The sequence below is a fragment of the Pteropus medius genome, unplaced genomic scaffold, assembly GCF_902729225.1.
Source record: "Pteropus medius unplaced genomic scaffold, Ma_sr-lr_union100, whole genome shotgun sequence".
Lineage (NCBI taxonomy): Eukaryota > Metazoa > Chordata > Mammalia > Chiroptera > Pteropodidae > Pteropus > Pteropus medius.
The window spans coordinates 7148287-7174327 of NW_024351729.1; the positions used below are offsets into that span (position 1 = coordinate 7148287).

General features: G+C 34.7%; 1 protein-coding gene across 3 annotated transcripts in view; it reads right to left on the reverse strand.

Moving 5' to 3' along the window:
• RFTN2 (raftlin family member 2) overlaps positions 1 to 18419 on the reverse strand; it is a 52704-nt gene extending 34285 nt beyond the window's left edge. Inside the window, exons 1-4 of one of the 3 annotated variants that reach the window (XM_039844338.1) lie at positions 18203 to 18418; positions 17749 to 17895; positions 3268 to 3451; positions 1220 to 1334 (exon numbers count right to left, since the gene is read on the reverse strand). In XM_039844338.1, coding sequence (XP_039700272.1) covers positions 1220 to 1334; positions 3268 to 3451; positions 17749 to 17887 — 438 coding nt within the window. In that variant the 5' untranslated portion in view covers positions 17888 to 17895; positions 18203 to 18418. Of the gene's footprint in view, positions 1 to 1219; positions 1335 to 3267; positions 3452 to 17748 lie in introns of all 3 variants that reach the window. The other 2 variants (XM_039844337.1, XM_039844339.1) reach the window with 2 other exon arrangements.
• Between the last annotated feature and the right edge of the window lie 7622 nt (positions 18420 to 26041).

The window sequence follows — 26041 nt, forward strand, 5'->3', positions numbered from 1 at the left end:
ATTTAATTTCTCAGTTAATATTGGTAAGATATCAATTCTCAATTGTTATTTACATTACAAATTATCAGTTAGGTTGAACTTTTTCCAAATGTTTATTATTTTTGTTTCCTTTTATAATCACTGTTTATGGATTCTGTCTGTCCATTCAAGACTGGACATCACTTTGAAGCATTTGTATTCATTTCACAAATATTTGGAAAATTAAGCTCCCACAGGATACATTTGTTGTAGATTTTGCTCCCAATTCTTTTTTTTTTTAAGTTTAGTTTTCCTAGTATAGAAGTTATATTTATATACTAAACTCAAACTCCTCAATCTATTTATAATTGATTATGTCTATTCTTTCATTTTCTTTCAGATTTTTTATACTTAAAAATTACCTTTTAACTCATTTGAAATGTATGGAATATATTTCCCATGGAACAATTTCCCACTTTCCCAACAGCATTTATTACATTATGGTTGTTTCCTCATTTTATTTCATTAATCAGGTTTGTTATGAAACTTTTTATATGTGTATTAATTTATTTCTGGCATTTCCATTTTGTTTCATTGCCCTGTATTCTTTTTTTTTTAAACTCTGTACAATTTGGTACACATGCTTTGATATGTTTTAAATTCTGGTAGAATAAGTCACCTATCATTTCCTTATTCCTTTTAAAGCAAGAATGAAATTGATAAAGAATACCAAATATTCCAGGACATGGAAGCAACCGAAGTGTCCTACAATAGATGATTGGATAAAGAAGCTGTAGTACATTTTTACAATGGAATATTACTCAGCCATAAGAAAAGATGAAATACTGCCATTAGTGACAACATGGATGGACCTTGAGATAATCATGCTAAGTGAAATAAGCCAGACAGAAAAAGTTGAAAACCACATGATATCATTTATATGTGGGATATAAATGTAAAAGCAACAAATGAACAGGACAAAGAAAAAAGAGACTCATGGACATGGACAATAGGCTAGTGTAATAGGCTAGTGGTTACCAGAGGGTAGAAGAGGTCAAAATGTGGTGACACAGAAAAATCTAACTATGGGAGGTGAACATACAATGCAATATATATATGTCTTACTGTTAAATTGTACACCTGAAACTTATTGGATTTTGTTAATCAATGTCACCAAAAAAAATTTTTATTAAAAAATTAAAAAAAAGAGAATACCAAATATTTCTCAATATCCCATGAAAAAAATGTATACATTTAGTACCTTTTCTATCAGTTCTTTTGGCACGTCATTTGTTTGTGTCTCATAAGTTAGAGGACATTCCTCAATCACAAGCCTTGGGCGTCTTTGTCCACTGGGTGCTGCCGAATGCTTCGGGCTGTAACAGAGAATATGTTCATAGTTAGAAGCCAATTGCTGATTTTAAGCTAGTATGCTCATGTGAAAATAAATGAGCAACTCACAAATAAGGTCAAGGCTATTATCTTTTTTGTTGTTATTTCAAGCCTAATGGCTGACTTCTTACATCGAAATACCAGAAAAACAGAGTATGTATTAATTTAAATTTACTTAATTTAAACCTCTATTAATTTAATTTCTAATTTAATGTGAAAGAAAAAGTTCAGGGTGGGAGAGGAGTAGGGAGGCAGACGGGGAAAGGGGGTCAAATATAGTGGGGTAGGGGGAGGGCGAAGTGGGTAAAGGGGATCAAATATATGATAGCTGAAGGAAACTGGACTTTGTGTGGTAAACACACAATAGAATATACAGGTGTCAAATTATAATGTACACTTGAAAATTATACAATTGTATTAACCAGTTACCTCAATAAACTTAATTTAAAAAATAAAATAAGAGAAAAAAGAAAAAAAAGAAAGAAAAACTTCGTCTATAGTAAGTTACGAGAAATGATTTTAGATCACTGTTATACCTCGCTATTGTACAAAAGAATAAGTAAAAATCTAATTTAAATGCAGATACATATTGTCCCGTATTTTTTCTTTCTCTTCATTTCTGACCTTTACCCCTTGCTTATCCTTAGCCTTATCAGGGCATTACTAAATTTATTTGGAGTAATGCTAAAAGAGAAAGGATAATGTATACATGGTTTATAAAATGGCATGTTTATTTAGTAATGCTTGAACTAGCAAATATCTGATGAGGCTGCACGTCATGGTGAATTGTACACACCCTCTCAGAACATGGATAAGTCGGCACTTACTCAGTAGCAGGCAGTGTCCCTTAAAAGCACACCTGAAATTTAAAAATATTTTTAATATTTTCAGTTTCTCTGTTTTCTCTCTTTTCCTCCTGTTCCATTTTTCCTTCTCTGCATAGCCCTTTCATAGCTAAAGTGACTGATTGTTAGTCCATCACTAAAAGAGAAAACACAGGTTTTACCTTGGTCTTTGAGATGGTTTTAAAATAGTTGAACAGTTGTGTAAAAAATGTAATGTATTGATTGAAAACATTGGTCTGGTTATTTTTATTCTTCACTAGAAGGAGCAATAGTATTTTAAAAACTATCGAAATTACAAACTAGGCTGGCAAAAACGATTGTAGTATTGTTTGGGAAAGTAGCTATTTTAAAAAGTTAAAAAGAAGAAACTAAAATCGATGGTTTCTATGTCTAAATTTTTTTGATTATTTTTTTAAAATTTTTTTAAAATTAAGTTTATTGGAGTAACATTGGTTAATATAATTATATAATTTCTATGTCTAATTTTTTGGGAAAAGCTGATAACAGGTTTATCCAATTCGTGAGAACTTGGCATGTAGGCCTTTCTGCTGTAAATGTTATGGGAAGTAGACATAGTTTCTGTTGCCACTATTAATAAAATAATATAGGGCAGTTAAAAAAATGCTCAATGAAAGTAAGTGGACTTCATGGGTCCAGTCACCTTTTAGCCCACTAAAATGACTTGTAACTAATTGCTACTCCCTCATCTTCTGAAGTTGCTACAAGAGCTTCCAGATGCTTCTTGAGTCTGTTTTCCTTTCTCTTTGTTTACTGACATCTTCACCTAGGACCTGTTTGTCTGCAAGGGTCTAAAATCAATGAGGAGTGTTTTGTTTTGTTTTTTGTTTTGTTTTGTTTTTGGTTTTGTTTTCAATGAAGAGTTTTAAGGAAGGAAACATGAGTTTCCTTCTCTCGAACCAGGTTCAACTGCTAGAAAATGTGTCTTAAACCAAAACCCCTAATTATCTTTTGTCTCCATCACTTTGTTCAAACTTTCTGGTGTCTTAGCCAAAGAAAACTGCCAGTCTCAATAACTTCTTAATATGACTGTTTCCTTGAGCAGTGGGCTTACCTTAATTTCAAGCGTGATAGCACCACCCTGTACAGGTAACTTGCAGGTAGGTGTTTTCGCTGCCGCACAGGTTGTATAACAGGATGAATAGCCCCGACAATATATCCTTTAAGATAGTAGTCTTCCACTTTTGTCACTATATCTGGAATTGAATTTATCTTGATGACTTCTGGATTTGGCGAAGCTGAAATATCAAATGCAAAGAGAAATTTGCATGTTCATAAAATCAAATTGTACATTATTTCTGTGTAATAATACTAATGGATAAGATACATAGCCATATGATTTAATCTCAAAGTTACACTGCAATGTATTATATATTTTCTAAATTAATTTTATATTTTCTAAATTATTTTCTAAATTAATTTTATATCTACCTATAAGCTGGTAGATATAAAATATCACCAATATGTCTTAAAGTAAAAATATAATGCCTTATGTGTTTTTTCAACTATGACAACTTTATTTTTCAGGATTTCATTTGACTATATTTCCAATAAATAGATATTGAAAACATACATAAGAGAAACAATATTAAGTTGAAGAGTCAATTGTTTTTATGATTCTGAACAAGACGAGATGCATAATTTCTTAATAAAATTCATACAAATCTAAAAATTAAAAACGGGAGAAATGGTATTTGGTAAGCAAGAATTACACTTCGAAAGAGCCGTGTTTAACTTTCTATGAGAAACTAAAAATATGATTTCTAGTGGCACTTATATAAATGCTTGAGTAAAGGAATTGAAAAGGAAAAGTATCCAGAAATTCTTTTTAATACGAATTCTAAATGTAGACAAAATTTAAATGCAAAATTGATACACAGCTTAACTATCCCTTTGAAGCAAGGTAAATACATAAAACTATAGAATAGTACAATCTGTACAGTCTTTGGTAAAAGAAAAAGGATGTGTTACTTGGGAAAATGTTCTTAATGTTCCAGTAGTATTAATTTGAAAATCAACTTTGTTTTCTGTAACAATATTTCTCATTTTCTGAAAGACAATCAAGAATTAATATCTAGAAATAGATCTGCAATTTGAGTGTCTCTTGAGTAACAAAACATATGAAATTTATTCCAGGTATGGGTGGTGCTGGCTGTTGGCCTTCTGTCAGTGTGGTCAGTGGCATCCAGCAAAGAACTGTTGCTAATTGCCTGAACACAGGAAGGAGGTTAAGAAGCAGACGAGGAAGAAGGGTCAGAGGAAATCTCCACCTCCTCTTACATTAATATCCATGTGATGGAACAGAAATCCACCGTCAGTGGGTATCCATGCCAACTTTTTAAATGAAAATATAGCACTTGATATAAAAGTTATATAAACCAGGATGAATCCATTTCCTCAAATTTTTATCCTCTTTTGGATTTAAACTAATCTATTAGTTTACAATACATGAATAGGAATAAAAACAGAGAATTATCTTGGACTTTGAAAAAACAGCTAGGTTTCATTGTAAGATGGCCCAGTTCTGTCTGGCGTGTGACAATCTCTCTGTGAGTCATTTAGTTTTACTATTTTTCAGTATTTTAACTACCAATGCTGATTTTCAAACAAGGCACTGGAAAACTATAAAAGAGAATAAACTGTTGAGTCTAAAGAATAAAACATAGTCTAAACTTATTTTTCAAACTATATACTAATCTTATAAAATTTTAAAGAAAATTACAGTTTTTTAATGGATCTCATTGCTTACTGTAGAAAGTGGAAACATTTTAGCATGATTCAAAAGAATCTTCATAGTCCGGCCCCTGCCTACTAACTTAGCCTTCACTCTTGTCATCCTTCTTGTATGTCTTGCTCCGGCTGGCCTGAGCTACTGAAGTTCCTGAACCCAGCATGCTGTTTCACGCCACCATGCCTTCATTTCCTTCCCTGTTCCATGAGCCTGAGTTAATCACTCCCTCCTCTGTGCTGTGCATTCTACTAGTTCCCTTATTAAGCTATATTAGTGTTACTTGTTTATATGTTTGTTTCTGCTGTTAGACTGAGAATGCCTTAAAGACAAGAAACCTACCTTATTTCTCTTTCTGTGCCTAGAATTTTCCTAGGTCATTGTGTTAAGTTGGAAATACTATTCATAGGGGAAACTAAGAGGTGAAATTATTGCAGAAAGGAGGGAAAGCCGTCAAGGTTAGCTACTGGAGATAAAAAAAAAAAGTTAGGTTAGTAAATTCAGGGACAACTGTACAGGTTATCTAGGCCTCGTAGGGTAGAAACACACAAGGAAAGAACACACAGGCAGTGTTGTGGAATTGTTTTTCTTTTGACCATAAAAGTGAGGGTGGTCAAGAACCTAGTTAGAATCTAATCAGGTGGAGTTAAAGGTCATATTCACTTTAGAAGGCTCTATCTTCAGGTCTCACTTTATGTTCCTTAAGTTAATGATATTACAATAAGAAAAACCACATTGCAAGTTAAGTAAAAAGTAACGAGAGGTGGCGCTACATTGGTGGTGATTAGCTCCATCTTGGAGTGAAATCGGGAGAGAAATTTGGGAGAGGACTATACCACAGACAGAGAATGAACTCGTGGGTTTCAGAGAGCGTCTGGATCCTGCTCACCTTGCTTCTCTCGCTGACTTGTTTGGAGCCACTGTTAGGTCCTATACTGTCTCACCTAGTCTAGTTTGGCACCATTGCTTAGAAGGAAACCCCAGCAATCAAGAACTTAGAGTAGGGAGAAGTCCCCTCTCTTGGAGCCCTGGGTTAGAGTTCAGAGCTATTTAGTCAGTCTGATCTTGCCACCATCACAGAGAGCAGAGTGGTGCAGCGGCCAACACATAAAACACACTTAATGAGTTCAAAGAGGCACTTAAGTTATTATTAATCATAGACTATTTGAAAATCTTTCAGTTATTCTGTATTTTCACCAGATGCTCAGCAGTTTGTAATATTACAGTTGACCCTTGAACAACACAGGTTTGAACTGTGTGGGACCACTTATGTGCAGATTTTTTTTTCAATAAATATTATAAATATGTTTTCTCTTCCTTATGATTTTTTTCTTTTCTCTAGATTACTTTATTGTAAGACTACAGTATGTAAGACATATAATATACAAAATATGTGTTAATTGACTATTTATGTTATTGGTAAGGCTTCTGGTCAGTAGTAGGCTATTAGTAGTTAAGTTTGGGGCAAGTCAAAAGTTATACGATTTTTGACTACATGGGGTTATCAGCACCCCTAGCCCCCATGTTGTTCAAGGGCCAACTGTATTTGACTATTTTAGTTTCATAATACCACCTTCATCATTAAAGATTACGTGTTATCTGGAGATGGATAGGTAGTGGTGATGGTTGCACAACAATGTGTATGTACTTGATGCCACTGAACTGCACATTTATAAATGATTAAGATGGTTAAAATGGTTGAAATAAAATTACTGATTAGTAAAAATAAAATTACCAAGTGATAAAAAATAGCAAGTCATAGTTTAATTGGTACATTTATAATAAACTGAATTTCAAAAAAAAAATTTATATCTTTTTGATATAAATAACCATAAAACATAACCATAAAACAGAATCAACTACCATACAAATAAATACAATGAAAGAAAACACTTATTAGAGTCCAGCTAGATACTGTTATCTGCCAAAGACTCTGACCCCCAGCTCTGCTCTTTGTTGAAAAGGAAAATGAATCATTAGAGAGGTGTAAAAGACTTATTAACTCTAAATTGATTGGAAGGCTTAAAAAGAATTGAATAGCATACAATTTCTATTTATGTAATTCAATATTTTTAAATTCTGTGTCTGTGTGTACAACTTAAAAGCACCTCGTGTCTAATGCCAAGTCATTGGGTGGAGGTTTGGCGACCCACTGGGTTAGAAGAAGCAGGGACACAACGATAGCAGCAAAGGAGAGAGATAATATTGGAGGGAATAAAATGAATTATAAAATAAAGAACTATAAAAACTTTACAGTCTGGGTCACTTAAAGAGCTTTCCTCACTTCATCGGTTTAAATTGATAATGATAATGAAAGTCATTCCATCCATTATATTATTTTAGAACATGGTTTTTGAAGGCACAGTTATATAACACTGTTAAAAGCAATCACTAAGGAGCTAGCTATAACAAAATAACACTGGTGCTTAGAGAGGTCCCTGTTCAGGTAGAGAATGCTATTTCTAAGGAACACCTCGTTCTCTGGTGACGTCTGAGAAATTTTGTGTCAGTGGAATAAATCCAGCTTTTCTGGTCTAATCCACTTCTTCTTGTACTCTCAGTAAAGTAATTTCTTGAGACTCAGTGCAAAAGAAATGTTAATGTGTAAATGCACGTGCGCACACGCACGCGCACACACACACACACACACACACACACACACACACACAGACACGGAGTTTCAGGAGGATTACAAACTGAGAAAGCCAGAAAAGTTACAAAGGGAGAAAAACATATTGTACATCAGTGGTAATAAACATATTTTAACATAAGTTTATGTAAAGATCATGTTCGTTTAAGTCTCAGTGCTTTAAGTTATTCAACTGTCTCAAGTATACATGTTCTCCTATCTGGAGATCTTTGTTTCTTGATAAATAGTTAGCACTCAGCATAGATATGACAATTATGGCGAATGCTTAAAAAAATACTTGTTAAAGGATCAACTGAATGAAAAATTGGATGTAACATTTACATATTCAATTAACAGAACTCCAGGAGCCAGGGTTTAGAGAATAGACTCTAGATTCAGACTCTCTGGCTCCACATCCCAGCTCTGCCACTGACTGGCCTGGCAAGGTACTTTTGTATTCATGTGCTTCGTTTTCCTCATCTGCAAAATAAGAATAATAATAGAACCTAGCTTAGAAGTTTGTTAGGGAGTTTAAATAAATTAATATTTGTTCCTTGAAAGTATCTGGCATGTAATGAGTGCTATACAACCAATGGTTGCTTTGCTAGATAAGGTCCTCCCCTGTTTAAAGAGGTAATGCACTATTCTCACTTAAGAGCATGAGGCTCTAGAAGCAAATCACCTGAGTTCGAATTTTGGTTATGCCATTTACTAGGTATGTGATCTGAAAGAAGTTCTCTGCCCCCTGAGACATGGATGAATAATTGTATTAACCTCACAGAGTTGCTTTGATAGTAATTGTAAAACATGAGCCCACTGCCTGGCACAAAGGCAACACTCAAACATCAGAGAAGTGCCTGTTTGTTGGTGGCCCTGCAATGAAAAAGATCATTTCAAATGAAGTTGTCCTCAGAAAGTCATTGCTGGTTTAAAAAATCTCCAGGAAGAAGATCATCATAGGAATGTGGATTTATTCCAAAACCCATGGCCTGCCTCCCAACCTGTAGCAAGGCCTCTAACTCATGCTGTAGATTAGGAGTCCCTAACTCACACTGACTCACTATGTTGAGTCATGAACTAAAATGCCCAAAGTTATCAGGTTGATAAACCAAAGAAAGGAGCTGTGCTGGAAGAGGCTGTGAGACCTGGAGAATAATACTCAAAACTTCATTCAAAAAGTAGAGCAGCCCCAGCCCAGTGCTGCCTTATGGGCTTGTGGGCCCGGCGTTATTGGATCATATAATTTTTAAGAAAACCCCCAAATCTAGATTATTACATATCTTTCAATTTCTAAAATATTTTATTGAAGTTATTGAGGTGACATTGGTTAATAAGATTATAAGTTCCAAGCGTACAATTCTATAACACATCAACTATATATTGCATTATGTGTTCAGCACCCAAAGGCAAGTTTCCTTCTGTTACCATATATTGACTCTCTTTACCCTCTTCTACCTCCCCTCTTTCAATTTTTAAAAGTGACAGCTGGTTAATTCAAATATTTTAACACTGTACACACCAAATGAGACCTGTCTGATGGCTGAATATGACCCCTGGCTCATTGGTTTGTGACTTCTGAACTGGGTCTCTCCAGGGATTCTCTAGATCAGGACATAAAGATCATCTTAGACAGTGTTCGTCATCCTAGGACACAGAAAAAGTGATCCAAGTCTTCCTCATTAGTGAAGATAAGAGGATGATGGTAATAGGAGAGCTGTGGTTCACTCCATTAACAAATTGTGTTTTTTCCTATGCTGGAACTTGGTTCAAACACGCCGCCGTCAGTCAAGAAAGATAAACCCAGGAGCAAGAAGAAGAAAAATAAACTGGGAATTTTGTGGAGAACTTTCTTTCATATAATTGCTCGATTCTTAATGTTTTAAATTCTGCTGAAACAAGACAGGAAGGCTGATTTAGGTTAGAGATGTGAGGAAGGAGAGAGCAGTGAATACAGAGTGAGGAATTTTCATCAGCGCTCACCAGAGTGAATAATTACATCTCCACGACGGGCTCAGTGTTTGAGGCCAAGACTTTGATTTGATATCCTTACACTGGGGGAGTAATATCAGAGGCTCTATTACTATTTAAATACAGGAAGTTAAGGGGTAGGTGGTGGTGGTTTTGGCTAGAAGTTGAACAGCACAGGCGGTTAGCAGCAACTGCAAACCATCTTGTTCTTAGCTCCCCAACCACCATCAGTTCTTTCTCAGTTCTTGGGAGAAGGAGCAAATGGTGTTGTTTACAGCATTAATGGGCGCGGTTGGTTACTGTTAAATTGATGCTACATGATTTGTAAAAGCTTTAGTATACCTTATAAGGCTATTGTGAAGAATTGATAAAAGAAAGCATTTTGCAATTGCTTTGAAAACTATACAAATGCAAAGTGGACTTTTATGATTAAAAATTGACATATGCTGAAGGTTAAGCACCAATCTCATTAACAGTTTCTAAAATAAAATAATCAGTAGACTTTTTAATGGTCTTTTGCTTAAAGTCTCCATAGACAAAGACCAAAATTAAAAACCAGTAAGTCACATTCCAGTATAAAGCTACGAACTTGTTCAAATGCCAAAAGCTTTGCTCTGATGATGTAACTATGAAAATAGTCCAAGACATATATATTTTTTCCACTAAATTACTTTTGAAGATTGGTATGTATTTTTGAAATATTTATGAAACATTATTTCTTCAGATAGAACTATAATGTACAAACACTGGCAAGTAATTTTTAAAAGAGAACAGACTGTCAATCTCCAGATTATATCTAGCAATTATAGTAAAAAATAATAAGTTACATATACCAAAGTGCATATTTTGTGCCAGACACTATCAGAACTGCTTAACATGCCTAATCTCTTTTTTCAATTTTCAAAAGTTTATTGCTGATTCTTCAATACAATAAATATGACTATACATGTGTAATCTTAATTAATCCTTATAACACTCCATAAGGTAGATATTATTATTTTCAGATGAGGAAACGTAGAAAGAGAGAGATTTGGTAAATTGCCCACATTGTTAGTAAGTGGTAAGGCTGTGATTGAAAACCAGTCAGAATGACTCCAAGGCCAGTCACTCTACTGCCTACAGGAAACTAAAATTTCATTGCTTTGGATTATGTTCATTCAGAGTTTGTGAAAATTTCGACTTGGGCTGGGCTAAAGCTTTTGGACAACAACAAATTGTTAAGCAATTAGTGTACAAATATTAAAAGAAGTGTCTGGTTTTCTATACTTATCAAAATATTTTAAATTACTTAGAAATATAAAAGACTATAAACAACATCCAAGTCACTCATTAATATATTTAAATTGAAGTAATCTAACTGTAGTTTTTAAATACACTAACACTCTATTGAACTACATAGTTCGTTATAACAGGCAGATACACGAAAGATCGAATTATGACCATTCTAAACTCCTGCAACCTTATGATTCAGTGCTGCCTCCTCCACATGCCATGCCCCAGGCATTCTGTTTTATTTGTAGTTCCCAGAAAGACCATGAAATTTTCTCTCATTTCTGAGTCTGTACATTTTATCTTTCAGTCTTGTTTGCATTATCTCCACTTCATACTCAGTCTTTTTTTTTAACCTTTTGAAAAATTTTTAGTGAAGGTAGAAATGTAACAAAAAATCCCCCCCACCTGCCCAAAATAGACTTAAAACTTCTAACACTTGGGGAACCACCATCCACTGAAAAATTAGAAAATGGTGGGCACTCCAGAAGCCTCCCATTTCACCCTTTCCAATCACCATCTTTCCTCCCACTCTGTACCACATCGATTTTATGGTCATCATGTCGTTCCTTTTCTTTTTAGTTTACTGCCCAAGAATGTGGCCCTAAACACTATAGTGTAGTTTTGCCAGGTTTTTGAGCTTTATATAAATGGAATCATACAGTATATACTTTTGTGTCTGTCTTCTTTCATTCAGCACTATAGTGTGAGATTCATCTTGTGTAGCTTGTGTAGGTGTAGTTCGTTCATTTTCATTGCAGTATAGCAGAGGTTGGCAAAGTCCTGCCCATGGCCTGTTTGGTTACATATGGTATGTTGGCACTACAACGGCAGAGCTGAGTAGCTATGACAGAGACCATACGGCTCAAAAAGCCTAAAATACTTACTATCTGGCCCTTTACAGAAAAAGGTTGCTGACTCCTGCAGAATAGTGTTCAATTGCCTGAGGATACCACAGTTTATTTTTCTAGTCTCTTGTTCTTGGATTTCTGAGTTGCTTACACTTTTGGGTTATTACAAGTAACACTTCTATGAACATTCTTGTATGTGCCTCATGATGCACATGCACTCACATTTCTGTTGCGTATATCTTCAACTAACTAGATAACGCCAGCGCATTTCTCAACATGATTGTACCAATTTACCAACAGCTGCTATTAACAGTCTTTTTAAATTTTAACCATTTTGTATGATTTGTAATATTTCACTGGGTTTTAACATGCGTTTTCTTGCTTATTAATGGAGTTGAGCACAGCTTCATATGTCTATTGACCATATAAGCACAGTTTGTGAACTGCTTGCTTGAGTTCTTTGTGCATTTTTCTAATGGATTGTTTGTCTTTTCCTTACTGACATATTTGCAGTTATATTTTCTATATTCTGGACACAAAACTTAGTCTAAGTCCCATTCATTCTTTAGATCTCAAGTGAGGTGGCACACATTTTTAAGGAGACTTGCTGGATCCCACCAATCAGGTGGCGGTGCTCTTCTTTCTGCTTCTACAAGTCTCATACTTCCAGCAGAGCCCATGTCGCAGTGTGCAGAGTGTAACCGAATGCTATTTTCTGGTGTCCTTCAGTGGGATGCTCAGTAGAATGCAAGGTCATAGAGGGACTAGGCTCTATTAACCTTTGTAGATTAGCTCTTAGCTCTGCAGGTGCTAAGTTTTAGTTCAGAGAATGAATATATGTCATGTATAAGAAGCACGTATAGGAAAAAAACAATATAATGTAGATTGCCATTAGAAATGTATATGCATTTTCTCCCAACATCAATATTTACTTAAGTGGGTCAATTGTATGCTATTATCAGAGAGTCTCTTCTCCCCCAGTTCAGAGTGAATCTTTCTCTTCCACAATAGTCTTAATTTGGGAGGTTTTATTATTTTTCTAAACCAAAATATCTTACCACTTTAAACATAATGGAACTCCATATGGTTTTTTCTCCTGGTAGGAATTTGGGTTAGGCACCATGATAGGGATTACGTTTCTGCTTGAGTAAATTTAGCCATTTTTATTATTAATTTCTTTTTAAATGTAGTACTTTATGTTTAAAAGTCTTTTGACTGCTTGAGGAAATGTCTAAGAACTTATTAGATTCAAACAGAAATATAAAATTTAGCTGGACCCTTCCTTCCTCCATTCCCCACTTCCTTCCTTCCTTCCTTCCTTCCTTCCTTCCTTTCCTTCTTCTTCTTCCTTCTTCTTCCTTCCTTCCTTCCTTCCTTCCTTCCTTCCTTCCTTCCTTCCTTCTTCCTTCCTCCTCTATTCTTTCTCCCACCCTCCTCCCTCCCTCCTTCCTCACTTCCTTTCTTCCCTCATTTCTGATCCTTTATTCATCTCTTGTTGATTTTTTAATGCATTCTCTTCAGTGCTGCATCTTTGTTCTTCTTGAAAGTTCTCTAATATTTAAAATTACCGACCACTTCTTGCTCTTTGAAACCCTCCCTTTCCTTGTGTTCTCTGTTGCTACATAGTCCTATTTTCATCTCTGTCATTTTCATCAAGTTGTCCTCAATATGGCTAAATATACCTGACAACTCATCCCAAGACACTTATGCTCTGCCCATATTCCTTCTTTTTAAGACCTTATTTATTTCAATTCCTCCTAAAAATCATCATTTGCAGCCTTGCAACTATGACGGCCTCTACCAGGATGTTCCCTAGCCACCTCAAATGCAACATGCTTGCAATGGAATTCCTGTTTCATCACATGCTGACTCTCTTTGGGACACCCCTCCTACTATAAGAGGCATTGTTACTTCCGGTTACTCATGCTCAGAACCGGGAAGTCATCTTGGATTCCTCATTCTTTCTGTCCCCTCATATTAGGCCAGCCACAGGCTAAGTAAGTTCCTCCTTCATAATGTCTGTTATATTTACAACCTGCATTCCATCCTTATTGCTGTCCCTCATATGCAGGTCTTCCTTATTACTGGTCTCGACCACCACAAGCAGTCTTCTAACCTTTCTCCTCCCTTCCATCTTTCCCCACTGCGATCTCACATTAATTTTCTAACAACACTTCTATCAATCAACTACTTGTTCAAAAGCCTTTCTTTACAGCTATTTATTCCCCAAAAAGACTTAGCCAAGTCAGAACATTCCATACTCCATTTGTTTCGAATCTTATTTTCTGCTTCTTTTCTATAAAACCTCTTTTAGCTCACCACTCTATTCAATAGCCCTTGAATGTGCCTCAGCCTCTTAATCTTTTTCTGATTGTCTAAGACTTGTTTTTTCTTCAGGATCAATTAAAGTCCTAATATGAGTTCTAAGTGATCATATTTAAAATACAATACTATATATATATATATATATATATATATATATATATATATATATATAATCGAGTCGTACACTTGAAACCTATATAATTTTGTTAACCAGTGTTACCCCAATAAATTAAAAAAAAATGATTTCCCCATTTTCTTACACCTCTTGTATCTTGTAATTTTTCATTCATTAGTTCATCACAACTTATTGGTCATTGATCATGTGCCAAACACTGTGCTAGACACAGAGGATATGAAGATGGTTAAAATATAGTTCTAAAACTTGAGGAGTTCATGATCTTGTCCATTTTGACTAGTTAGAATATAAAATACTTGAGAGCAGAAACAATGTCTTATTCCTCTTTGTATTTACAGTACTTATTGGCATCTTCTACAGAATACATACATGTCATACGTACTTATTGCTGTTAACAGGGATGATAAAAGACAATGAGAGGTTCTTATTCTAATAATAAGGTAGCAAGTTAGAGGTCAGCACTACTTCATTCAATATATTTTACACAATTCTACCAGAAATTCAAATAAGGAAACTACCATCCATTCTTCTGTTGAGTTTTTAGTATTGTAGAACTCTTTTTTTATTTTTAAAAAATTTTTTTACGCCTACAGCACCTGGTCTTCCCAGGTGGTCTCCCATCCAAGTACTAACCAGGCCTGACTCTGCTTAGCTTCCAAGATCAGACGAGATCGAGTGTGTTCAGGGTTTGTAGAAACTCTTTTTAATCATAAAGCTATACATTCTGTAGAAATCCTTAAGGCCATTACTATTTAGATTGTTTTTCTGGAATTGTACAAGGAGGTAAACTAACACTTTTGGATCATTTGCAGAATTAATTTAACTTTTTATTAAATTCTACAATGCACTGATGTAAACACTCAACACATACTCTGATAAATACACATATATAATTATACAACAATCCAGAAAATTTATTACGAAAAAAATGTACTGAAATCTCACTAGTGTAATTAGTATAGCATAAAGCCAAGAGGGATAATAACACTTAACTTTTATTAAGTGTTTACTGAGTGTCAGGTACCTTTTCAAGTAGATTATCTTGTATTATCTCTTTAATCCTTAAAACAACTCTATTATGTAAGCACCATTAGAATCCCCATTTTACAGATGAGGAAAATGAGTATAGCAGTTTTCAAACTTGCCAGTTAGTGAGTGAAAGAGCCTAGATTCGGAACTCAGGAACTTTGACTAAAGAGGCTTATATGCTTATTTCTATGCTATTATTTCTTCCATAGAGATGTAAATAATAGCTCAAGAAAAACCACAAAAAACCAAGGGTGGGGAATAGGAGAGAGAGAGAGAGAGAGAGAGAGAGAGAGAGAGAGAGAGAGAGAGAAAATTAACCGAATGGAAAATAAATAAGTTGTTTAGGATAATTATAGCTCCCATAATCGGGCACTGGAAATTCCAGAGTCTCCTCCTTTGCCTCACTGGGCTTTACTCTCTGTCCTATGTTTTTCCAAACAGAGGAAAACAAGGTAAGAGACAGGCTCATCATGAGCACCCAGAGCTGCCACCAGACCATTTTGTTTCCTGAAACGTTGCTCATTGCACAGTGGCCTCTGAGAGGCAGGAGGTGCCACTATTTAGTACTCCTTACAGGAATCCCAGGACAGAATTGCTAGTGCTAATTGCAAGGGTGGCATACTTTAACAACCCCCCCCACACACCTTGACTCACTCTTCTGTATACTGGAGTTGCAGGTGGAGGTCAGAGATGACAGAAGAGAGGAAGGTGGTTTGTGGAGTTGGACTGATGTGGAGTCTTGACTTCTGAGGCAAAGTCAAAGACAAAAAACAAAACTAAATCAAAAGAAAACATGTGAAAGAATTGGAGAGAAATGGAGAACCAGGAGACTAGGCACTTGGACCAAACAGGAACCAGGTGTAACTTTAAAATATGTGCCTGCCTTTTGTGTTAACATTTGCAAATTATGACCATACTTATACTTTATAGTGTAATACTGTTACCTCTTGCAAACACCTAGAGTGGAAGGTAGAGATTATCTTCCTTCTACAGAGAGGATTTCTGAGGATAACGAAACCAAAATGACTCTAAAAACAGCTGTAGATCTTTCTGATTTAAGGATGACTGTGTTTATACAAATTTGAGATTTTTAACATTGTTGGAAGGAAATAAATCAGAAAAAAAATTCCAATTACTTGAAGCCCTATAATCGTATGGTGATTGTGCAGCAAATCTTAAAGTGCAGATCAAAATGGCTCTGGCCTAAAGTTTGTGAATAGACAAAGTTTTAAGATTAAGGAAAGTGTATGTTTGTGTCCTATGGATTTACAGAAACTAGTCCTAAAAAATAAATGACAAGGACAATCGATGGAGAAAATAGAGTACTACATTACAAATATTTTTTCAAATAATGATTTTTTAAAAAGTATATAAAAAATTCAAGATTGGTTACCTATTTGATTATCACCATTATCTTAAATTAATTTTAACATTCATAATTAAAAATAAAGAATACTGACATTTTTTCCTTTGGTAGCCTTAGTCTTAGATAAAAACGGAAATGCGAATATGTTAAAAGTATATGTGTAGATTTTGTGTATGTCCCTGTAAGGGAGTTTGCTTGCTGGCTAGCTCAATTTTTGACAAAGAAAAATAGGCAGCTCCTGCTTCTCACACAAAGATGTACTGTTCAGAGCAAACCAAGAAATGGAGAATTTGTGTTTAAGATGAAAAGAAATGAAGATACTATCTAATGTGATAATTTGCTTAGTATAAACTTTCTATTCACTGGTAAAATGTATGGCTTTTTAGAATTAAAAGTATGACTTTGTAATAAGAACTTAAAATACTGATATCTGGAAATTCTAACAGCAAGTAAGACACTCCAAATTTCATTTTTAGTACCCCATTATTAAACATATAGTTCTACTTTTTAAAAACTCAGTTTTACCCATGCAGTTGTACAGTATCCTTTAGTTTCTAAAAGAAGAGAGGCAAAGTATTTGTGAAGTTGAGCTGCCTCTGTTCCTTCCACAGGGCTGCCATCTGGGCTTGTTTATTTGTGTTTCCAACTTTCTGGAACAGGGAGTTTCTCTGTTAGGGACAGGGCACCAAGCAAAGGAAGTGTCTTACAGAAGACTGTCGTTTTTTCTTTTTTACTGTATTTTCAAACTTCAGATTAAATTTGGTCAAAAATATCAAATAACTAGCACAGTCACAAAATTTAACATAGTTGGAAACCTTAGAATTATCTTAGCAAACACTTTTCCACATAATGCAAGTAATATTTCCTACATGCTACCTTCTTGTGCCTTTCAGATCCTTTTCAAAACACAAACTGTCATTAAGGCTATAGCTATTTGGCCTGGAAATCAAACATTTTTCATGTACTCTTTTACAAATAAGCATCTGATTTAAAAATGAAAGAAATATTTCCAAGCAGTGTTTCTAATTTTATAAAGTACTTATGAGCCATGTTATAAAAAACAAACAAAACAAAACCTTTCAAAATATAATTAAGAAACAAAGCATCATTGTTAGATTGAGTATACAATCTGATTATGAAGAACAATTAAAAAAGTCACAAATCAACATTTAAAAAAACTAGTAGTCTCTTATCTTAGAAATGTTTCATTTAACGAAATAGAAGCAAAACGTACCTTGTAAAGTAAAATCCAGCAATACATATTCGTAAGCAAATTCTGTCTTTGTTTCCACTTGTGGTCTCTTCAGGGTAGAAAATATTTTTCCAGGGCTGCTATCATCAGGGTCTTCTAGCTTTCGAAGTCCGCACCCCATGGCAAAATCTGTAAGGAATTAAATTGCAGGATAGGGGAGGGAGAGCAGCAAATTTTGTTAAAGCTGCAAAAAGAAAGTTATAGACTTAAGTGCTTTGATTTTTTCGGCTAAACCATAGATCCTCAAAAAGAAAACATTTGAGTCCAAAGAAAGGAGCCGAAGACTTTTTCTATCCATTTTTCTGTAAAGTCGTTGAACCCATGATGATTAAGCTACAGCTCCGGGAGGCTGGGCTTGATCTTAGGAGAAACATGCAAGCTGCTCCAACTTAGCGGAGAATTTCCATGCCACGTCAATTTACAGCCAGCCCCCTACCAGAGTTCTGTCGCTCAGGGCACCAACTGTGCTTTGTCTATTCCACTTGGCTGGATGATAAAAGAGGTGTCCCAAAACGGAAATAAAAAGGCAAAAGTACAACGCGGAATTATCTACAAGCAGAGGATATATTCACAGTGGCATGCAATTCTTTTTCTTTTTCCTCTTTCCCCTCTTTCCTGTGCCCACCCCCTCCTTCCTCCTGCTACTACCAAGAAAGCAAAGCAAAAAAGGTGGGAGGAGAAGAAGAAGAAGAAGAAGAGAGAGAAAGAGAGAGAGAGAACCTGAAAGGAGTGAAGAGACAGAGAGAGAGAGGAACAGAGAGAATAGAGAAGAGAAGGAAGACAGAAGAAAGAGAAGAGACAGAGAGAGAGAAAAGCAGAAGACAGAGACAGGGACAGAGACAGAAGAGACAGAACAGGAAGGGACAGAGACAGAGACAGAGACAGAGACAGAGACAGAGACAGAGACAGAGAAAATGAAAGAAATGGATCTCAACATCATTGGAAACAAAAATCACTTCCAGAAAGGAAGTCAGTTTTATGAGGAAACTTTCTGGAGTCTAAAAGGAGAAAAAGAAACATTTATTTTTAAAAAAAAACAAACACTTTTGTCTTTCAGTAGCACTTTTGAGGATTTCCTTTCACATAAAGGTTCTTTTTGGCGGAAAAGTTATATATTGATTAAAACTGCCAAATACAAAAAAATTCATATTAAAATATTTTAATAAAAAGACTTTATTTAAGTGCAAAGGAGAGACAGCTATGTGGATAATTAGTTTTCTCAATATCCTTAAAATTTAAAATACTCTACTCTTAGAAGGCTTATGATAATCACTAATAACACTTCTACAGGTCTTGAGGCATCCTTAATTTAAAAAAAAAACAACAACAAAACTGACAATTTGATTCTTTCAGTCTTATAAATTGCCATTTACTTTAAGTCAAGAATAATTTATAATCAACTAATAGCAATGAGTGTTTATTGCATTTCACTATTTATAGGCCAGATAGTATGGTGCATTCAGCAAAACTGTGAGCCCTGGAATCAGACCAAGTGGGTTCAATCCTCCTTCTAATACCTACTAGAGACATGATCTTGGGCAAGTTACTTGACCTCTTCAAGTTTCAATTTCCTCCCCTATAACATGGAGTTAATAATAGTACTTACTTCATAGGCTTGTTATGAAGGTTGAATGAGATAATCTTATCTCACATCCTAACACTATGCCTGCCTAATAGCACAAAATAAATTCGTTAATGTGCTTACATGATGAAACAGGGTTGAGAGTAGTAACATAAAGGAAGTGATTCTGCCACCACTCCTGTTATTTACAAAGTAAACCCTGATCACATTTCAGAATCTAGAGAACACAAGCCTGAAAAGGTTTTTAAATCACATTGAAGAGTGCACATGAAACCTCGAAGGGGAGGATGGATCATTTAGTTTGTAGATCACTATGACCTCTTGTCTCTTCCTTCTGTTTACTTGTTTTTAAATAGTTTACTTCTCAGTAATGTTTTTAACAGAGGAAAATTCCATAGTTCTTCGTTCTCAAGGATGAGCATGGTTGGTGGTAAGCAATTTCTGGGTAAATTTGGCTAAAACGACAGCAGACTCTGACCCAGTGTGACTCATTCGACTATTCACAATGCTTTCATGCCTGTCATTTTTCATGTCCTCTTTTGTATGATGGACTGTGAGTTCCTGGATGGCAGAAAATGGAATATTTGAAGTTCACTAGTTTCTATTACAGTACCTGGAAGATTATTTATTAAGTATTCACTATACTTATTAAGTGCCTGCTATATTGCAGGCACTGAAATGATGCAGGCAGGACATTTGTGACTAAACATGGCTTCTGCCTAGAAAAAACTTGTGGTTTAATGGGGAAGGCAGACTTATAAACAGATAATTTCAATATGATTTGGTGGCTGCTGGGATAAAGTATGTATAGGATGCTATGGAATCCAAGAAGAGGTTTCCAACTCGGCTTGGAGGCTGATATATGAACTGTCTTAAAGGATGAATTTGTATAAGATAGGTAAAGAAAGGTGGGGAGCATATGCCAGGAAATGGGAAAAGTATGAGCAATGTCACAAAATCATGAAATGGTATGGCATAAACTTGAACACGGAACAGTTAAAAATTACTAGAATATAAAATTTGAAAGAAAACTAAGCTGTAAGGGAGGCGAAGAGCTAGGTTATAATGGGTCTTATATGCCATATGAAGTGAACTTGTGCTTTATTTGTAAGCAAGAAAGGAGAATCAAATAATCAAATGAAAAAAAATCAAAGAAGGAGTTTGAAGTAGACAAATAACACCAGTTTATATTTTCGGTAGGTCACTATGGCTGCTTTGAGGAAGATAGTCTTAATGGGAGCAAGAATGGAGGGAGACCAGTCAGAAGAGGACTGCAGAAGTCCGGATGATAGTTGATGACTGAATGAATCAATATCATGCATCATTAAGTTCTTAAAGGATTTCTTTTATCTTTAAAAAAAGGAACTATAGTTCCTTTAGCTCACTATTGAGCCATCGTGAAAATTACTTTTCTCACCAAAAGTCCAACGAAATGAAATTTTATTTGACCCTTAATGATATTTCAAAAACACATTTTCATATACCAATACGGCACACATTCCTGCTATTTTAACAATTATATGGAATTTCATTGTGATAATACAATGCTTAATAGCTAACATTTTGGCTATTTTCAAATTTTTATGATGGTGATTTTTGTAAAGAGTACTTTTTCCTCCACTTTGGATTATTTCCTAAATATTTAGCTTCTATTTTATAAATGATCGAAGGAAATAGTTTACATACAAGGAAATCAGTTAGAAAGTAATACTCCAAGAAAATGTATTCTCATGAGTAAATAATTCATTTATATTACTTATACTTATAGAAATATGTAGTTGGCCATAAAATTATTTACAGTATTAAACGTATACATTTTTTCTTTTAAACTGTGTTTTGGACAGTGAGTTTTTGTTGGTTATTACATATATTTACTCTGTAGATCTTTAATGGCTCGATATTTTTAAATATTTCAGTCAAAAAAATTTCCACCTCTCCATTTTGTCCTTAAGAAAAAACGTACATTTCTTTAATAGTACATTCCTCATTTTGAAACAAATGTTCTGCTTTCTAGTTTTTTAAAATAAATAAATTTTTTAAAGCAATATTAGTTTCACAGCAAAATTGAGTGAAAAGTACAGAGTTCCCTGTCTCCACACACGCATGACCTTCCACCAACATTGAGCACCAGAGCGGTGCATTTGTTATGATCAGTGAACCCACACTGACACATCATTATTGCCTGTAGTCCATCGTTTACATTAGGGTTCACTCTTGGTGTTGTACATTCTATTGGTTTTGATGAAGTATAATGCCATGTATCCACCATTGTAGTATCATACAGAGTAGTTTCACTGTCCTAACAATCTGTGCTCCACCTATTTATTCCACCCTTACTTCTTGTTTTACTCTGATGCAGCTGGCAATTGTAAGATAAAGGGTAAGATAGGGATCTAAGTCACTTCTCTTCCACCCTGATATCCAACTGTCACAACCACGGTTGTTTTTATAGATAATCTTTTACCAATCATGTTTTCCCAGGCTTGTCATATATGGAGTATTTATAGTAATTAGGATAAATTTTTGGAATGTTTCCTAACATGTTATTTTTTCTGTATTAAATTATATTTGTTTGCTGCCAGTTATAGATTTCAAGGTCAGCTTTCAGTTCTGTATTTTAAGTGGAGTTTCCCAACTATGTGATTGGATATGATGGACATGTATTATCAATTCTTGCTTATGTTCTAGTGTGGGTTCACTTAGTCCTTTAAGGAATGAATGAACCTTATGAAAACATTCTCCGTAATTGGTAGCTTATTATTCTCAGTTACTACTCAAGTTTGAAACACCTGAGTTCACCAAAGTCTTAAAGCTTCTAAAAGATAATTGTGTATCATCCAACCCACTCCTAACAGAGAAAAATTATTGCATAATAGTAACTTTTAAATCCAAACTATTTAATGCGGCCCTGCTCTAAAGTAGTAAATTTAACAATAATTCAACAAGTTTTTCTGGAGCACCTACTATATATTTAAGGCATTAAGTGGACAAAGAGATGAAAAAGCCAATTTATGCTATCCAAAATTCATAAGCTAGCAGACCAACATTGAGTTTTAACTATTTAATGCACTATTAGTTTCATAATGTAGTCAAATTTCCTAGTTAATTAACGACTTAGTGAAAGCACTACTTACTTATTGAAAAAGCCATTCTTTCTTTAATGATTAGAATTGCCATACTCATCACATACTTAAAAGTTACATAGACTAAGATTTGCATTTTGAGTTTTTATTTTGTTCTATATAGTTTAGCTTCTCAACATTACATATTCAAAATTATTTATGGCTTTATAATCTTTCAATGTCCATCAGTTCACAATATTATTATTTTTTTAAAAAAATATTGACTATTATGAACTGTTTATTCTTCTAAATCAGAAGTTTTCAAATTATGTATGCTGCTTTGATGAAGAGAGGGGGCTTTGATCACAAGGTGAGGCTGAGCAGGCTGGGCACTGGGTTTGCCTGCCACTCTTCTTTCAAACAGAGTACAGCAGCTTAGATTTTATCAGTTTTATACATCAATTACAATTAAAAAACATAATTTTCAGAAAGGGACACCATTTGCATTATTGATAAACTATGTAGTTTTTTTCTAGTAATAAATCTGCCAAAATATAAGCCTGACTTGTATGCAGAAAATTATAACACATTACTGAACAGCATCAAGGGACACTTAAGTGAATGGAGAGACATGCATACTCATTTTTAGGAACACTTAATATTGCAAATATATCTCCGCCCAAACCCTTGACGCTGTCATTGAGCTATAAATTTAATGCAATGGTGACATTAACCCCAACAAGTTTTTGCATGGAATTTGTCAAGTTGATTTTAATATTTATGTGGAAGATAAAAGGGCCAAGAATGTATAAGATATTTCTGAAAAAGAATAAAGAGAGACTAGTTTTCCCTATACTAAGACTTATTATAAATTTATAGTAATTAAAGCTAGGCACAAATTAACCAGTGCAACAGAATAGAGAGCCTAGAAACAGAAACCTGCATCTGAAATTTAATATATGATGGAAGTGGCATGGCAGATCAGTAGGGAAATGGAGCTAGAAAAATTGATTATCTCTGTGGGGAAAAAATTGCATCCCTACTTCATATCACATATAAAAATTTCAATTCAACATAAAGAAATTGAACACCAAAAGCAAAAAGTTTATACTTTTTTATGAAAATATGGATATTTACTCTGACATCACAGTACTGTGTATTTTTAATGCAAAAGGATAATCATAGAATCATAAATAATAAATCATAAAATGACAATCATAATATAAATTGTAATAAGTTCTATATTAAAATTAAGAACTGCGATTCATTAAGCTTCTTTAATATGAAAGGACTTGATACTAATTGGTAGATGATATTTGCAAAGTATCAACCAATAAAGGAACAGTACCAAGAATATATAAAGAACTCCTGTAGATAAATAAAAAGACAAGCCAATAGAAAAGTAGATACAAAATATAAATAGGCACTTCACAGGCAAAGAAATATATGGTTAATAAATATATGAAGAGATGCTCAACTTTACTTCTATTTAAGGAAATGCAAACCAGGACCACACAGAGATAACATTTAATTGTCATAAATACACACAATGTAAAATTTACCATTTCAACCATTTTCAAGTGTACAGTTCAGTGGCATTAAGTACATTCACAATATTGTACCATGATCGTCACTATCTAAATTCGGAACTTTTTCATCACCCCAAGAGGAAAACCTATATACTTTAAGCATTCACTCTCAATTCCAACTTTCTCCCATGTCATGGCAACTACTAATCTGTCTCTGTGAATTTATCTATTCTGGATCTTTCATACAAATTGAATCTATAATATGTGGTCTTCTGTGTCCGATTTGTTTCATTTAGCACAATATTTTAAAGGTTTATGTATGTGGTGGTATGTATCAGTACTTCTTTTTTTATGGCTGAATAATATTCCGTTGTATGGCTATACCACATTCGTTCATCAGATGATAAACGCATTTGGGTTGTTTCCATCTTTTGGCTATTGTTCCTAAGTGTAATAACATTTTATACTTGTTTGACTGGAAAAAAATTATGAAGTAGATAATATCTAAGTATTGGAGAGATCTTTTAAAGGATATGTTGCTGATGGGGACGTAAATGTTTAACCATGTTGGAAGATAACTTGGCATTATCTTTCAAAATTGAACATTCACATCTTCTATGATTCATCAATCTCTCTCTAGGTTTTATATATCCAAGAGAAACTTTAGCATAGAAGTACTATGAGATACAAATAAGAAAGTTAGTTGTATTCTATTCCTAAGAGGAAAAACTTGAATCACTCAAATGTGCATAAACAAACAGCCATTTGTTTCAAGGAGTTCTGCTATAAAGAAAAAGAGCAGCAACAGAGGTTGAGAATTTTTTTCTTTTTAAGATAGAAGGAAAAAATAGCATGTTTGAATGCTGAAGAACAGATTCCATGGGAAAAGGGAAAAAAATATTGCTGGAGAACCTGATTTCTCTGAACTGGATTTGTTTCGTAGTCCTGCAGTGTGTACATACCCTCCAGTTTTAAGTTTTACCTATAATTCATTTGCCCTTCTTAAACTGCTAAATCGAATAGAGTACATCAACTAAATACCCAAAGGGTATTTGTTGTTCTTTTTGGAACTCCTACAGGAAATTTGACTGGTCCACATTCTGTATCACCATAGAAATCAGATCAAATTTACCATATGCCTCCATTCATAAGTTATTATAAGGCAGTAAAAATGAATTAACTAGTTACAGGCAAAAACATGGATGAATCTTAGTAACCAAATCTTGAGTGAAGGAAGCAAGTAGAAGACTACATGTAGTTATGACATCCTTTCAAAAATGTTCAAATACAAGCAAAATGAAGCATTATGTTGCTTAGTCATACTGTGTATGTGATAACATGAACGCAAAAGTACAAAATTCAGTTCAATGATTACCTCTGGGAGAACAGGATTGAGTAGGTGGTGGTGGTCAGGTGGGGCCTAATACGAATTTCTAATGAGGTCTGAGGTGGTGCTAAAGCTGCTCTTTTGGGACCACACTTAAGAGAACCACTTTTAGTTCTTAGGGTGAGTTGTGGGTTCACAGGCGATCCATTCCATTTTATTATTAAATTAACAAGTATTTAAGGGAGGTGGTGGTGGTGGTGGTGGGGGAAGATGGCTAGTCATAGACCAAAGATGAGAGCATGTAATGAAGCGAGGATTAATATTAATTCTGGGCTACTAAGGCATCCCCTCCAAAAGAACTAGGCTTCAGTTAATAAAAGTGAACTTGAAAAAAAGTGCTAATTATTTTTCTTCCTTTCTCCGTCTCCTACTTCCAGATTGTGTCTACTAGGTTATGAGATAAAATTTAGATGATATTTCAGAGCCCTACGATGACCAGGGCCTAATACAGAGGGCATACTCTATGTCCTGCGGTGTGCCAGCCACTGAATGGGGTTTCTGAAACAACTGCATACAAATTCTTGCCCACACAGTTCAGCCTAGCGAGGAAAATCGATTTGTAAATATAAAATTACAAGCTAAAGCCGGGCATACAAGATGTTATAGAAAGACATTTATCCGCTTTCACCCCTAAGCCCAGTTCATCTGAGCTATACGACCAGCGAGCTGCCACAATTCACAGTTGCCAGGTCCGAGTCCCGCGGAGAGAGGAGGC